Here is a 12010-nt window from a genome sequence, read left to right on the forward strand (position 1 = left end):
GTGGCAGACACGGGCTTTTGGTCCGCCGTCCATAAGCTCAGCGGGGAGCTGAGCCAATCAGCTGCCACACTACACTGAAGGGACCGTTCGCTGGCAAATGGACACAGTAAAATTTGAAAAGACAAGAGAAAAGAGTGGGAGAGAGTGGAAGAGGGAGGGAGGGAGAGGGAGAGAGCGCGTGCGAGAAAGAGAGAGAGCGGAAGAGAGGGGGAGAGAGAGAGAGGGAGAGAGAGCATGCAAGAAAGACAGAGAGAGCAGGAGATAGAGCGCGAAGGAAAGAGAGCGGTAGAGAGAGAGGCATAGTGAGAGAGGGCACGCGAGAGAGAGAGCAGAGCTTTTGATTGCCACTGACAGCCTCACTAAGCTCTAAGCAAAGCCTTCACATACAGCATCGTACGTGTGTGAACGGAGCGGTAGTCACTCATGCACACAACCATATCAAGTAAGAACTGTATTATAGCTTTAAAGAGATTGTTAGCTGTGCAGTAAGTTGGTTGCTCATTCTGTCATTCAGTAGCATGTTATGCTTCGAGACACAGGCTTACAGAGAAATCTTTATGTAAGTACAGGACTGCAGCACTGCCTGTCCATTTTTGTCCCAAAAAATTGGGTTATCTGGGTGGACAGGGGGGGGCTGATACTTTTAGTAGACATGCAGCAAAATGTCAAATCAAATGGAGCACAGGCTCCAAGTGCAAAAAGAGGGAGAAACAGAAAAAGCCAAACCGAACATTAATATGCATCAACTCTTCTTAAAGTAAATCTGGGCATTGGAGCAAATGAAGCAGAAAGGAAAAAAATTGGTTTCTGAAGAAGGCTGCACTGCAATCTCAGCCGGGTTTGTCCATCATATTAACCCCTGAGATTAGGTTGAGATTGCTCCCTCATCACCTGCAGATTAGTTCTATGCCAGAATCTAGGGCTTCATTTGATGAGTTTATACTGTATAACATCCCAGACTATGACAATTATTTTTATTTTTAAAAGAATGGTAAGAGGATTTGTAACTCCTACTCAGCCATTAAGTACGTATTAGTGTGAGTAACAAAAAACAAGCCAAAGCGTTTATGAATTAAAAGCTTCTTTCCCTGGCTGTATGTTGGATGAATTCTATTTCTCTTGATGAAGCTCATCAAAGCGATCGGCACATGCATAGCTACTGTATGTACCTTGCAAGGCTGGATCTAATGAGGAAATTAGCATGCACACATGTCAACTAAATGGGCTTCAGACCAGAGTTTGAGGGTGCTGTTAGAATTAATTAAAACACAGCGCTACCATTAGATTAAACTGATTACTGTTAACTGATTGGCATGGAGGCAAAAACATTATGAATCTTGCTTAGCTACTGCATGTATAGTTAGTCTCCCTCACTATACATGCAGATCATATTCCCTGTTGAAGATTTGATCTTGCTCAGCTGGATTGGTTGAACTTTAACCTTTGGCTCATGTTGCTGTGGTAACATCTTCATATGGTGAGGCTCAAGCACTTTTTTTAGATTGCCCATCCCTAGAAAATACATATCCGGTCTGTTCGCAGCGATAGCTGTTCTGGAGTCCTTTGCTTTGCCTGTGAATCTCAATATGTTTAGTTGAGTTTTCGCTATCAGAGCACTGCAATGAAATCATGGATGGAGTGGAAAAGTCCCAATGTTGTATGTATGCAAACACACACACACACACACACACACACACACACACACACACACACACAAACAGACACACACACACACACACACACACACACACACACACACACACACACCGCACACACACACACACTGTCTCGGTGTGGGAGAGAAAGTGTCAAGAGACGTGATTGAATGAAACAAAACTGTGGACAACAGACATACCGTGGTGAACGTGAGGGTCCATATACGAACGACTCGATTCTGCTGACAGCTCCAAGGCTCTGAAGAACTCCCCTCACCCTTCCCCTCGGTCAGCTGATCAAATCTGCCCCGTCCTGGGCAGAGTGACCCTCTCCATTTCAGGACGCCTTATCTTTCTATTGTTGCAGATAACTAATAATATTGCAGTACCAAACCTATTTTGGGCTATAGTTTAGCAGACTGCACTGCTGGAAATGCTTTTAACATGTGGCGTTGTTGATTTGTTAGCCGTTGTAATTAAATGGCAGCAGCACTATCCAGGAAGCTATTATTGAGAAGCCGCAAGGGAGGCATTAAAGAACAGAAAGAACAACCGTTCATGTGTCTTATGATGAGGCTGAGCCCGGGCCAGACGTTTGTATACTTCTTCTTTGTTTATTCACAGGACATTCGTCTGTCTCTGTGTAAGGTAAATAAGGGTCTACGGGGGCGAACTGCAGTTGCGTGGGTATGAGCGCTAAATGGGTTTAAGAAAGGTGTGAACTTTACAAACACGGGCGATAAATGTGGTACAGCTTCTCTAACTCTGAAAAATAGATTCTGTGCCACCAGCTCAATGGCTCTGCAATGATTTCCGCTCATTCCTCGTTCCCCGATACCGTAGGAGAGGCAAACTGAGCGGAAACAAAGGTGAGACTCGAAAGGAGGGGAGGTCTGATGACTCGGCAAAAGTCGGCTTTTCTGTATACTCCCTTTGTATTAATATAGGAAAGAACGTGCTTTAAGATTCGTTATTATAAAAGTTTTTTTAGGAAAGTGACTTGAATACGGTTGGCTAAATACATATCTATGGATTCTTTGAATGCCGACCTTGAATTAAGGGAACCAGTAGAACGGCGCTCGTCCTCATCCCCTTCTGTTTTCCTTTTCATCACAGGTCTGCGCGGGACAGCGAGGATGAGGACGATGAAGACCGGCGAGGGCGGAGCTGCACGCTGCAGTACCAGCACGCCATGGTGCGGGTGCTCACCCAGTTTGTGGCAGAGGGGCCCGACACGCGGGGCCCCACCAGCTTCATGCTGGGCAGCGACTGGCAGGTGGACATCACCGAGCTGATCCGGGACTTCCTGAAGGTGGAGCGCCCCAACGTGGCTCGCTTGCTGGACGGCAGGGTTCTCATGGGTCTGGACGTCGGGATGACCGCCATCCAGGTGAGCTGAGGGTCTGCAAGGAGAACACCTTGTGTGTTGTACCTCCTTGCACTTAGTACTTAGCGATAGTACTTAGCAGGGGCGTAGGAATGAGTTTAACGTTGGGGGGGGACACATATTGGAAACCTGACAGATCCGTTAATGGTTTGAAATACAGAAATATGTCATAAATGAACTACACTGAAAAAATTCACAAATATATTTTATTCTACTAAAAAGATACATTTGTAAATGTAAAGGAAAACACATTTTTAATGGCAGTAATTAACTGATAAATATCAAATCAATTCTTTAATTGCACGCTCAATCATCCAGTTTTTTAGAATAAGAAGCGGTGACAAGGCGCTGTGTTGCGCTTTCAAAATAAAATAAAATATTTTTCTCCCCCTGGTATAATTTTTAGGTGGGACAAATGCGCCTGTCTCCAATATTGGAGGGGACACGTCCCCTCCGTCCCCCCCGGTTCCTACGCCCTTGGTACTTAGCAATGTGTAGCGTCTTATCCTAGCTATCTTTATTGTATACGGGGAATTGTGAGTGCTTGGCACTTGGTTCTATGAACATTCTTATTGTACCAACAGCGATATATTGATTCTCTTTCTGACAAATGTACTTATTCTAAGTCGCTTTGGATGAAAGCGTCTGCTAAATGCCCTGAATGTAAATGTAAATGTAAAGCCTGGTACCGCCAGATTTAGGTTGTCTGTTTCTGATGCTATTTATTTCACAAAAGCCTTGAAGCGCAGTAGAAAACGTGTTCAGTAAAACCCATTGAACCATACAATATAGTTAATTTTCACCAAAATGTATTTAATCTCATGAGCAGTTTATTAAATGTCAGAAGGAGTTAATTTAATCTCAGGAGAATGATATCCAGTGTTACTGAAGTAGGAACAGTAACCACATGAAGCATACTTGATCACCATACCACGTTTAAATGCTGAATATATGAATTGTCTTTCGCCGGGATAGCTTTGACCAGACATAACTTTATCCCCCCTCTACCCTAAAAGATCTTGGAAATGAATCAGGAATCTGTTTAAAGGACTTCTTCTTTCACAAAAGAAACACCTAATTACATCCTTATGAGAGAGAAATATACTGAACCAGTCGAGACTGGTTCAGTATATTAGGTCCGCATCCACAACAGATCCGGCGGCAGGATTACCTAGGCAAGGGGGCATCAGAAATGACTGATGGGGCGCAACTATTGTTCACACTCTGATAACACAGGATGGGGACGTTAATCGATGGTACAATTACAGACAAGGTTTTGGAAGCCCCCCCACGGATGTTTTGCCAAGAATACAGGCTACTGCATCGCTTTGAAGCCACTTAGATATGAGCTGTCTTTCCGAGAAAGGGCCATAATACCCGGCGTAAGACCACAACAGAGATCGGTCAAGGTCTGCCCAGCCTTAATCTTCAATTTATTTAACTTTCACTTTGAATGACCCCGCCCTTCTGTTGGGAAGGGCTTTTTTTTTTCAGCTGCTAAAATTTTCAAACTTTGATGTGTCATGCGTGCAATAGAGTTGCGTGAATGAATGATGGATGGGGCAGATTGTGTGATAGAATGTTTAGTTGCCAAACTCAGCGGGCACGACGTTTGAACTGAGGAGGTGTCGCATCCTTTTTTCCCTGGGTGCGCCGGCCTGATCCGCTCTGAGCCTCTCCCACGTGGTACTGGCTGCCCGCTGGTGGCCCCAACTGAACTCTCTGGGAGGACAAACTCAGTGGTGTTGCTGTGATTACACTTAAAGAGCTAAGGTTGTAAATATATCTAGTCATTACAGCACCATTGTTACCCTGCGCTGCAAAGACTATAGCGAATGTTGCGATGTGCGGACGTGGTTTGCACATACAGCAAAGAAGTATCCAGTGTACTTCCCAAGCTGCCTTCCCACCAGAGATAAGACAGTGTGTCTTGTATTTAGGTCAGACTGTGGCTGCTGTTCTTCGGGATTACAGGTAGATGGATTCTCTAAGGGTTTCAAAACAAATCTTGAAATGTAAAGCAGGGGCATTATCTTACCAGCCAGGCTGAGGTGGGTTGGTGGGCTGATCTCCTCACAATGACCAAAGACAGAAATCTTTGCTTTTGCATTTCTTGCTATTACCCCCTCCCCCCTCTTCCATCGCTCCCTCTCTTGCTCTCTCTCTCTCTCTCTTGCCTATCCCTTTCGTTCTCTCGATCTCACTTTCTATATCTCTTGTTATCTCTGTCACACACCACAGGTGCTGTCTCCCCTGTCAGACTCCATCCTGGCAGAGAAGACCATCACGGTGGTGGACGACAAAGTGACCATCACGGAGCTGGGGGTCCAGATGGTGACGGCTCTGTCCATGGCCCTGCAGCTCAGTCAAGGGAGCAACAGAGCCATCCTAGCCACCACCACCAGCCAGGAGCTTCTGCAGAGCCCAAAGCAGGTCAGAGGACCAATCCTGCACACAATATTTCTACAGAAGAACATGGAGTGGTGCGGTCGAACCGATCTGAGACAAAAGTTCACACGCCTTTATTCGTGTTTTTTGCTTGTCTACTCAAAGGGATTTCTGACACTGGTGTAGCATGAGTGACTTTGGGAATTTGAAAACATCCTCTGCTGTCAACTCCCTCCCCACCATTTTCATGATATAAGACTACCTTTCATGATATAAGAAGATGTAATTTCTGAGGGAAAGGATGGAGAAAAATGCCGAGGACGGAGTTATGCAGAGTTTCCTGGTTTGTCCCAGAGATATTCGTAGTGGTCTACTAAACAGATATTTTTCTATTATTATCTAGAGTTCTATTAGTCCCTTCCAATCGATAGGCCATGTCTCGTTTGTTGTAGTTGCGCCAGTAAGGATGATTCCAGTTGTAACCAAGCCTTCAGATCTCCACCCCAAGCTACAGGAGTCCTCAAAACAAATGTATAGAGACAGAAAAGAAAACGCTGTGCTCACAAGAATTTGAGCTCTTCTCAATCAGACTTTAGATGTTTATATGAATACTAATTTGTGAGTTAAAATTAAAGTGAGGTTAAAAATGTGGAGATGTCCAGCAGCCTTTGACTTTCCTGCATACAGTTGCCATTTTTCTTTTTTTGGCACGAAAACAAAAAGGCTCATGTCCCAAGCTAAATTGAGGAAGTTCAACGACTTGTATGAATTTGCAGCCTAGGAACTTGCATGAGTGTGTGTGCGTGTGAGTGCTTGTGTGTAGTTGTGTGTGTGTGTGTGTGTGTGTGTGCATGTCTGTGCCTGTGTTTGTGCGTGTCTTCATCTAACGTGTGTATTTGCTTGTTGCAAACTCTAACCCTCTTAAGTCAGAACCTTGAACACTACAATGCAGGATATAATGTGTTTCCTTGGGCGCCTCATAGAAATGGAGAGCTTAATCTCTGGGCGTGCAAAAGCAAGACCACAGTTTCCATCTCCCCCTCCCAAAAGAAGGGAAATGGTTTACAGGCTAAAACTTGGTCGCTCCCATCCTCTGTATCTTCTCCTTCCCTGCCTACCATGGTTTGTTCATGGTACCCCCTCCATCGTTTCCTCTCAAGCACCCTCATCCTCCCACTTCCCCCATCACACATCCCTTCATCCCTGGATGAGAAAGAATGGGGTTTGGCGGTGGTGGCAGTGGTGGTGGTGGTGGTGGTGGTGGTGGTGGTGGTGGTGGTGGTGGTGGGGGCTACTCTAGTCTTATCTGCCATCTCCATACACAAAGTGCCCGTGTGGGGATAAGCTGGCAGCACTGTCTTGGTCTTCTCCCGGTAATTAGAGAGCATTGAGGGACCACAGCGCTGCCCCCCCCCCCCCATGTGAACCCATGGGGATCGCTCCTCTTGAAAGATATTCAAAGTAGAATTTTGAAAAACCGCAGCTGTTCACAAAAAAAAAAGAAGTTTGGCGACGCTGGTGTGTATGTGTATGCATGTATGTATATATGTGTGGCGAATTCCCGTTTGTAGGGGATAACTCTTTAATGCTTGTGTCTGATCTTTTTCCTGCGCCCGCAGTTTCTTTTAATCTGCCCTTCCAACCCCCCCGCCCCAGAGAGCATTAGCACGAGTTAGGAGTCGCATGGCCTCCAGTGAGATAACCTCCTGCTCCTGGTTGAAACACAAGGCTGTTGCACTGGAAACCTTAACAGCCTGCCTTATTGCACAAAATGTCTGCTAATGTTAGTATATTACACAGGAAAATATGATTATACAGATATTTTATATGAAAAGTACATATTATATTCTGAATATTATTACTTGGGACAAAATTCGCAGTCGAGAAAATTGTAATAGGGAGAATAAACACAAAGATAGTGTGAAGAAAAATACTATACAATAATTTTCCATCGACCGTATGGGGCCATAGCCAGCTCGTATCGTAAAATGCCAAGAACAGTCTTGTAATGTGATCACAAGGCCTACTTTCATCAGGTCAGCATGCACATTTCCCCTAATCACGGCCCTTTAATGTATTGTAGCCAGGACTCAGAGTGCCTTACCTAATCTAGGAAATGTTGAAGTCCCACTCTTGTTAGGCAGGCATCATCTCTAGAAACAGATACCTGGATAGAAACGCAGCATCTGGAGGCAAGGGCACAGATTTTGAGATGGGAATCATCTGGTTTCTTTTCGGCACCCATTTGCAGTCCACGTAGTATTGACCAATCAGAGCGATCAGTCTGTGGGGAGCAAAAGAGGCAGAATCAATTGTCTGCTTCTGTCTGTCTTATATATATATCTGCATTCAAACAATGCAAAGAACGCCTGGCGCCGGACGAGGAAGGCGTAGCCCAGACATCCACTGGCGACACCGGAAGCCGCGTAACAAAATCTGTGTAACAGAAATGGTGGCAGTTAACCACAGAGGATCATACATCAGCGTCAGACGGGAGCCACTAGGCTCCGACACCGGGGAGGCAGTGACTAATAGATCATTTATCTCACCAACTGACTCATCAGATCGCAAATTATTCTAGTCTCAAGAGAAGGCTTTGCAGTCAATTGCTTTCTCACAAAGGACAACAGTGTATCAACATCGTTCTCCTCGGTGTCCTGCAGTCAAGTCCGTCTCCTACTGTGTTTTATTTGTTTTAATCTATCGTCTTTAGATTTAGATATTAGATTTATCTAATTTTTACAAAGGGACAAAATATATTAATGAACATTTTTAAAAAAATAAAAATGTAAATATACAGGATTATAGCAGTAAGCTAATTTCCATCCTTAGCCCCTGACTGGAAGATGGTCCCTAAATAAATTAAAAATAAAGCGAAATAAAACAAATCATAATATGCAGTAAAACAGACACATACTGAGTAAAACACCATCATATACATAAAAGACAGGGTTAACAGATCAGCGGCAGTGGACAAATTATAAATTATTCCAGCTAGTGACCACATGTTTGTTTTTTCAGAAGCCAATTTTTATGATTTTTGAAAAAATTAGGTGGGTGTTGGTAGTTTGCGTATTGCACTTGGTATGGAATTCCAGGTATTGGTTGCTCTATAGGAAAAGATTGCCTGGCCAAAGGCACTTCTCCTACAGGGAACAGTGCAATTGCCTCTGGAGCCTGCTCTGGTTTTGCTGTTTGTGTTCCTTTTGATATATTCCTGTAAAGGAGGTGGAGCTAAACCATGAATCATTTTAAAAACTAAAATAGTGTCAGTGTATTTCACAGTGTTTTCCATATGTAGCAACTCAAGTTTCTTTCAAATCTGACAGTGATGATACATTTTAGGTTTTCTATCTAAAACTTTTATAGCTTTTTTATATGTTGACTCTAGGGACTTTAGGGTCGTCTTACAAGCTGAGGCCCAACTTGCTATGCAATAGGTCATGTGAGACATGATCATTGCATCAAAGTATAGCCTAGCTGCTTCAAAAGTAAGATTGTTTCTTATGTATCTAAAGTTGGACAAGTTAAATTTCATTTTGTTGACAGTTTTTTTGTGTGCTGCTTTAAACTCAGTAGTCCAAGATCGCACCTAGGTATTTCAACTCTTGAACTATTTTCTATTTCTTTGTTTTTTGTCTTTCTCTTGCTCCACAGGAGGCGGTGATCAGTGCCTGGCTGCAGTTCAGCGATGGCTCTATTGCTCCCCTGGATCTGTACAACCAGGACTTCTTCATGCTCACCGCCACCTCCCTGGACGAGGAGGTGGTGAGCGTGCGGCAGGACCCCTCCTGGAAGTGGCCCATCATTGTGTCGGAGGCGGAGGGCCAGGGTCTGCTGGTCCGCGTGGAGATGACCGTGTGCGAGCTCTGCCAGAAGTACAAGCGCCGCAGCATCCTGGCGGCGGGGAACTGCAACATCCGCGTGCGCTTCGGGCCGGGTGATCCCCGGGGCGGGGCCAGCGACTACAGCCCTGACGGGGACGAGGTGCTCGAGACCAGGGCCCGGCTGTCCCCGTCCCAGGACAGGACGAGTCTGGAGACCCACTACTACGGCAGCTCCGTCTCCGACATCGAGGACGGGATCATCAAGCGGGCCACCACCACCAAGAGCGTAATCCTGCGGCGCCCCGCCGGCGGGAAGCTGTCCAACGACGGCGGCCAGAACGGGCCCGTTGACTTCTCCGATTTCCCCGTCCAAGTGGACCTGCCGCGGGGCCGCAATCTGGACGACGATCTGACGCAGAGAAACCGAGGCCTCACCGACCTGGAGATCGGCATGTACGCCCTGCTGGGGGTGTTCTGCCTGGCCATCCTGGTGTTCCTCATCAACTGCATCTCGTACACCCTCAAGTACCGCCACAAGGAGCTCTCCATCGAGGGCCAGGAGAACATGAACCACGCCCACGACTGGGTGTGGCTGGGCAACGAGGCAGAGCTGCTGGAGAGCCAGGTCAGCCTGTCGCCACAGCGGGACGAGCACACCTCCATGATTGACTGCAGCAGCGGGCTGGAGGAGGGCAGCCACCTGCTCAACGGCGGCTCGTCGCAGAAAAACGTGCAGGGTCAGGTGCACCGGGCGGCGGAGCACGGCTGCCCGGCCAAGGACAGCAAAGGGGACTCGCCCACCACCAAGCGGAAGAGGGTGAAGTTCACCACGTTCACCACCACCATCCCCCCGGACGGCAGCTACCCCATCGTCAGCACGCTCAGCGCGGGCCACGGCCAGGACATTAAGTGGGTGTGTCAGGACATGGAGCTGGGGGACTCAAAGGAGCTTCGCAATTACATGGAGCGGTTGAACGACAGCGCTTTGAAGGAGGTGGCATAGTGCGCGTGGTGCCCTTGTAATAAACTCAACCGATGCCTTTCATAGGAATAATGGGCGCGGGTAGAAACTCGCGGTGTTGAGTAGAAGATTTCATTGTACTCAATAGGATAAAAATAGTATAAAAAAGTTACAGACACGGATGACGAATCACAAACTCAAAATATGTGTCCGTGAGCGACGGTGAAAGGGATGCTCTGTTTTTTGTTTGTTATTTCCCTCACTGTTTGTTATTCCTCTGATTACCTTTTATCATTCTTCCCTTTTCATGGTTTTAAATAGAATCACAGGATGTCCGCAGGATGAATCTGCATTGAGTTTTGAAGTACTTTGATACAGATGACTAGAGACTGAAGCTATAGATATCTAGATAGATGGATAAATGTATTGGGGTGTGTATGTACACATTAAACGGTTTTGGAAAGTTGTGCAACATTTTGGATATTGATTTTCTATTTCCCACCTTCAATCATTGGTGTCAAGAAAGACATGAGCCAGTCATCGAAGTCCTGCATGTGTTGGACAAAAAAAAGGCACAACTCCTCTGTCCATCGTCCTCCTCCAAAACACGGAAGAAAACATGTCCTACGAAAGAAATGTTATGTATATACTGACCAACCTACAAAGCATTGTACTATTGCACTGTATATTGTATTTTCATATCATTTAAAAAAAAGAAGATATTCCACTCTGTTAATAGTGTGTAAACCTTTTTTGTATCTTCATCTCATTTTTGTCTTTTTAGTCTCAAAGACCAGCGTGAGACCACAGGTTCCTCTGACTGTAGGAGAGGGTCCAGAAAATAGCTTAGAGGAATCCAGTGTTCCTCTTCCTTTTAACGGAAGGAATAATCATTCCTCATTCATTGTCTCACCATCTCTCTGTTCCCGCTTTAGCAGTGACTTATTCAAATTAACTGCCATTAGAAAATGAAACTTTATAACCGGTTTGGGCTATTCAAACTTTATTGCCATTTATCCACTGATAGCGGCACAATAATATAACATTCACATTTTTATGAGGGGAATTAAAGTTCATATTAATAGCTCGACAACATGTGAACTTTACAGTTCATATCAGCAGCTCTTATTCTGAAGGACCATAGTGTAAAAAAAACGCATAGGACTGCTCTATCTAGAGTCTGTTGTTCACTGATAAAATACTAGAAGGTTGTTACTTTTACTTTACACCTCTGTCGTCTACAGTATTTTGGTTGTTGGGAAGTTGGAAATCAAATCCAGCAAGGGAGGTTTCTGTTGGGAAACAGCTCTTCTGCGGTAATCCAGCGAATGTTGTCGCCTTTAAAGCAACTCCAAGAGGCTTTCCTCTATTTACCTGTCCATCTTCAGGGAAATGCACTTCCTTCAGGCAACACTTGCACTTTCCCAAGAAAAAAAACCTTTGGGGGATTTAATAAAACTTTTCTGAACAAAAGTCAGTCATCTGAAAAATTGCATTTTGCTCAAAAATGTTTGGTATAATCAAAGTAGAAACCTCTGATTGGATTACTTTTTTTCCTTCTTTTTTTGCTTGTTAAAATTGTTATCCATCACAGAGAAAAATCTGGATTTGGAATTTACAGGCTGCATGCAATTACAGTGTGCAGAGCCAAAGGTCCTTCAGTTGTATTCACAATAGAGTTCCAGCCGCTCGCGTCAACCTACTACCTGTGTAATTACTGGTGGTCCAAATTAAAACTAGTTGTGATGAAGCTCTATGACAAACGGCTTCATCCTCCTTCCATGAGGCTTAT

At 45.1% G+C, this 12010-nt stretch overlaps 1 protein-coding gene across 1 annotated transcript in view; it reads left to right on the plus strand.

The window, feature by feature from the left end:
- Window positions 1–10260, plus strand: part of LOC307089874 (transmembrane protein 132C) — a gene marked incomplete at both ends in the record, with an annotated part of 119896 nt that extends 109636 nt beyond the window's left edge. Inside the window, 3 exons of the mRNA XM_079756345.1 lie at window positions 2772–3045; window positions 5284–5475; window positions 9088–10260. Coding sequence (XP_079612471.1) covers window positions 2772–3045; window positions 5284–5475; window positions 9088–10260 — 1639 coding nt within the window. The remainder of the gene's footprint in view (window positions 1–2771; window positions 3046–5283; window positions 5476–9087) is intronic.
- Window positions 10261–12010: the final 1750 nt, after the last annotated feature.

The sequence above is a fragment of the Pollachius pollachius genome (genome assembly GCF_949987615.1).
Source record: "Pollachius pollachius genome assembly, chromosome: 1".
Lineage (NCBI taxonomy): Eukaryota > Metazoa > Chordata > Actinopteri > Gadiformes > Gadidae > Pollachius > Pollachius pollachius.